The sequence below is a fragment of the Eretmochelys imbricata genome, chromosome 1 (assembly GCF_965152235.1).
Source record: "Eretmochelys imbricata isolate rEreImb1 chromosome 1, rEreImb1.hap1, whole genome shotgun sequence".
NCBI classification, from domain to species: domain Eukaryota; kingdom Metazoa; phylum Chordata; order Testudines; family Cheloniidae; genus Eretmochelys; species Eretmochelys imbricata.
Genome location: NC_135572.1, coordinates 1,746,076 through 1,750,300, shown reverse-complemented (window position 1 = coordinate 1,750,300; position 4,225 = coordinate 1,746,076). Strand labels below are relative to the sequence as shown.

Here is a 4,225-nt window from a genome sequence, read left to right as displayed (position 1 = left end):
TCTATGACTCCATTCCTGTTCTATCCCCGACAAAAGCAGCATATAGAGAGACAGAGACCCTTTTTTTCTCTCCTTCCTCCCAGATTTTGAAAGTATCTTGTCTCCTCATTGGTCATTTTGGTCAGGTGCCAGCGAGGTTACCTTTAGCTTCTTAACCCTTTACAGGTGAGAGGAGTTTTCCTCAGGCCAGGAGGGATTTTAAAGGGGATTACCCTTCCCTTTGTATTTATGACACATCCCAAAATGCCATTGGCCTTCTTGGCAACAAGGGCACACTGTTGACTCATATCCAGCTTCTTGTCCACTGTCACCCGTAGGTCCTTTTCCGCAGAACTGCTGCCTAGCCATTCAGTCCCTAGTCTGTAGCGGTGCATGGGATTCTTCTGTCCTGCACTTATCCTTGTTGAACCTCATCAGATTTCTTTTGGCCCAATCCTCCAATTTGTCTAGGTCCCTCTGTATCCTATCCCTACCTGCAACTGTATCTATCACTCCTCCTAGTTTAGTACCATCTGCAAATTTGCTGAGAGTGCAATCCACACCATACTCCAGATCATTTATGAAGATATTGAACAAAACCGGCCCAGAACCGACCCTTCGGGCACTCCACTTGATACCGGCTGCCATCTAGACATTGAGCCATTGATCACAACCCTCCCACCCAGGCCCAGGCATTACTGAGGATCCAAGGTTCCTAGGGAGGCAAACACCTGTTGACAGAAACACACCCACTCCAAGCCTGCATTCAGGGGGTAAACACTGAACAGATTCAATGTCAGCCCCTCCGCACAGGCCTGGAGGTGTAGCAGGCGACCAGGGACGACCTTGACAACTCCCAGGATCTCAGGCTGTAGGTCAGGGGAGAACAACCCCAGCCACATGAGCTCTGAGGGGTCTAAAGTATACCCGGTCCCCTCACTCCCGCTGCCAACTGGTCTCGGCACCTGGATCCATGCAGGTTTCTGCAGGCAAGCCAAAGAGTACCCTGTGTCACAAAGGAAGGAGAACACCTGGCAACAGTGGAGACCCACCCCAGAGCCTCTGGTGTTCAATGATGAAAAGGTGGTTGGCTTCATTCTGAGGGCTGAGGAGGACCCTTGTGGGTAGGAGGATCCCCAGCCGGCCTTGCAACAATCACTGACTAACCTGAAAGGCTTGTCACCTAAATTGCAGCCCCACTGGTAGAGTAGGATGTCCTGCCTCCCGTTTCCCCTCCACTTCTCCAAAACAGCCCTCATGGCCAAGAGGATGAGATGGAAGTCTTCCCAACGCTGGAGAGGGAGCTTCACCTTACCCTTGAAATCACTGGTGTCCACCAGAAAACAGTGACTCTCATCCCACAGCACAGTGCGGGAAGGGGTAGTGGACACATGAGGATCCTCTGGCTGGTCCTCTGTTATGGCCTGTGGCCCAAGGAGATGGGCAAAGAGGGAGCAGACCACTGGTGCGGAGACTCTACCGGTGGTGCAGTGCAACCCATCTCCATCTGCACAAAGGGAAAGGGAGATGTAAGGAAGAGAGCAGCCCCTAAAGGCTCTTCCCCTCCCCCGGCAGCTCCTACTGGGGCTGGAGGCTTGAACTCCTACCAGATGAAGTTGAGACACCCCGGGCTCGGGGCTTCTGCCCCCTCCTGTCGAGCTGCTTGACACGAATCACATGAGGATTGCCATGTTCTGTTCATTCTCTCTGAAGCACCTGGCACTGGGCACTGTTGGAAGACAGGCTACTGGGCTACATGGACCATTGTCTTTACCCAGTATGGGCATTCTGGTCTTCTCATTTAGACCCCAGATGTATCTGCCTCCTGCTGTGACACACTATACCCCATTCCCCTTCCAGAGCTGAGATAGATCCCAGGAGTCCTGACGAGGTCTCTCTCTCCATGGAAAAAAGGAGGACTTGTGGCACCTTAGAGACTAACACTTTCATTTGAGCATAAGCTCTCGTGAGCTACAGCTCACTTCATCCGATGCACGGAAGCTTATGCTCAAATAAATTTGTTAGTCTCTGAAGTGCCAAAAGTCCTCCTGTTCTTTTTGCGAATACAGACTAACATGGCTGCTACTCTGAAACCTCTGTCCAAAGAGTTAATAACAAATTTAGAATAAACATTATCATTTTAACACTAACCACTGTCCCTTAATTAACTTGCCGTAAGATGTGAGAAAATATTGGTTTTACAGATGAGTGGGTCACAGCTGACAAGGGGAAGGGAAGACAGGAGCCAGTGACAGGGGCAGGGCATTTGGGAGAAAGACACACAGCAGTGTCAAGGCTTGACAGAAGAGTTGGGGCAAGATTGTAATTTCAGGGATCCAGCTACCGGCAATAAGAAAGCTGGCAACCCAGTGAAGTGTTCATAGACTAACTCCCCAGTTAATCACATGGACAGAGAACAGTAAGGACAGGAAAGGGTTTAATGTCTCTCTGTCTGTCCATTAAGTGATTTAGGGAAGGGACCCAGGTCCATACACCATGTACCAGCCAGCTCTGTACAAAGATCAATCTGAGAGCCAGAGCACAAGGAGAAAATATTTAGATCTCTTTATGAGGAAAGAGCTGGAGCAGCCTGCCCCGGATCTGTTTGGTCCTCACCCCATAAATCATGGGGTGTAGCACAGGGGGCACCCCCTGGTACACACTAGTAATGAGAACGCGTAAATACAGTGGCACATTGTGGGCAAACCGATGTGAAAGAGAGAAGAAGAAAATTGGGATGTACAAAGCTGAGACGGCACAAAGGTGAGAGATGCAGGTTCCAAAAGTTTTGAGCTGGGCATCCTTTGTCGGGAGGCGGAAGACGGCCCGGAGGATCTGAGTATAGGACACAGCGATAAAAAACACATCCATTCCGATCTCAGAGAAAAGATCAGACAGGCCGTAGTAACTACTGATGCGGATGTCAGCACAGGCCAGCTTCACCACAGCTATGTGCCCATAATACGAGTGGGGGATGATGCTGGTTCTGCAATATGGCCACCGCCTTGCCAGGAACGGGTAGGGTAATGCGATTATTCCACTGCGCAGCACCACGGCCAGGCCGATCTTGGCCACCAGGGGGCGTGTCAGGATGGTGGAATGTCTCAGGGGATGGCAGATGGCCACGTAGCGATCCAAAGCCATGGCCACGAGGATTCCAGACTCCATCGCTGAGAAGGAGTGATCGAAGTACATCTGGTTGAGGCAGGCACTGAAACTGATCTCCCTGGAATTGAACCAGAAGATGCTCAGCATTTTGGGCAGGGTGGATGTGGACATGACCAGATCAGCGAGCATGCACAGGAAATAGAACATGGGCGTGTGGAGGCTTGGCTCCTTGTTCACGATTAACAGGATGGTGAAGTTCCCCAAGATGGCTGTGGTGTACATAGCACAGAAGGGGATGGAGATCCAGACATGGGCTGCCTCCAGGCCAGGAATCCCCTGCAGGATGAATTTGGAGGGGTTGGTGAAGTCGGTTGTGTTGAATTCTGACATGGAGCAGGGGAGAAGGTGTCCAGCTCTGAGGCATAAGGATGTCTCCTGCATGTACAATATGTTCCTCTCACTTTCCGTGTGTTCCCAGGGTCTCGGGTGATGGTCACAGCAGAAATGCCTGAATGGAGAGACAACGTTAATACGAGACAACGCATGTACTAGTGGAGGCTGTTCTCATGGAGAAGCAGATTAATCTCTCTGAACGCACTGAAAAATTATATTTAATTACTCAGAGAAATAACTATATATAAATAAATAATCCTACTAAATGCAATTTTATATTTTGTGGTGTTCCCTGCGTTAATAATTCCTACACTTTGTGGTGGGGAATCTTAAGAGACACCAGCAGGAAACACAAGTCTGGATACTGTTTATCCGTCATTGTTCCTTAATCCAGTGAGAGCCAGGATAGGGAGTCCATACCGAAGGGAGTTCCCCATTCATCCAGTTGCTCAAAATCTGAGAGTGAAAAAACCCAAACTTTTCCCGAGACAAAGGTTGGGAGAAATATCCCAACGAGAGCATACCTCAGGGAAAAGACCTGGGTGCCATAAATAGCAGTAAAGAGAAACACCTGCTCATTTGCACTAGTGGACAAAATAAAAGCAATGTTGAGATCCCTAAGATATGGAATGGAGAATAACATGTTCGGGATGTGTGTTCAGTTTTGGTCACCCAGGCTCTATTAAGGATATATGAATATATAAAAGGGATTTCCAAGACAGGCTTTGAGAATAGGGGAGGTTGC

The 4,225-nt window shown here is 49.4% G+C and overlaps 1 protein-coding gene across 1 annotated transcript; it reads right to left on the bottom strand.

Moving 5' to 3' along the window:
- Positions 1-2,535: 2,535 nt before the first annotated feature.
- LOC144259185 (olfactory receptor 52E4-like) lies at positions 2,536-3,528 on the bottom strand. Its single transcript, XM_077807365.1, has one exon. The coding sequence runs from the start codon at positions 3,526-3,528 to the stop codon at positions 2,536-2,538; it is 993 nt and encodes a 330-aa protein (XP_077663491.1).
- Between the last annotated feature and the right edge of the window lie 697 nt (positions 3,529-4,225).

Bases quoted from the DNA above. Each gene is read 5' to 3' on its own strand.
- LOC144259185 (XM_077807365.1), bottom strand. From the start codon at position 3,528: ATGCAGGAGACATCCTTATGCCTCAGAGCTGGACACCTTCTCCCCTGC.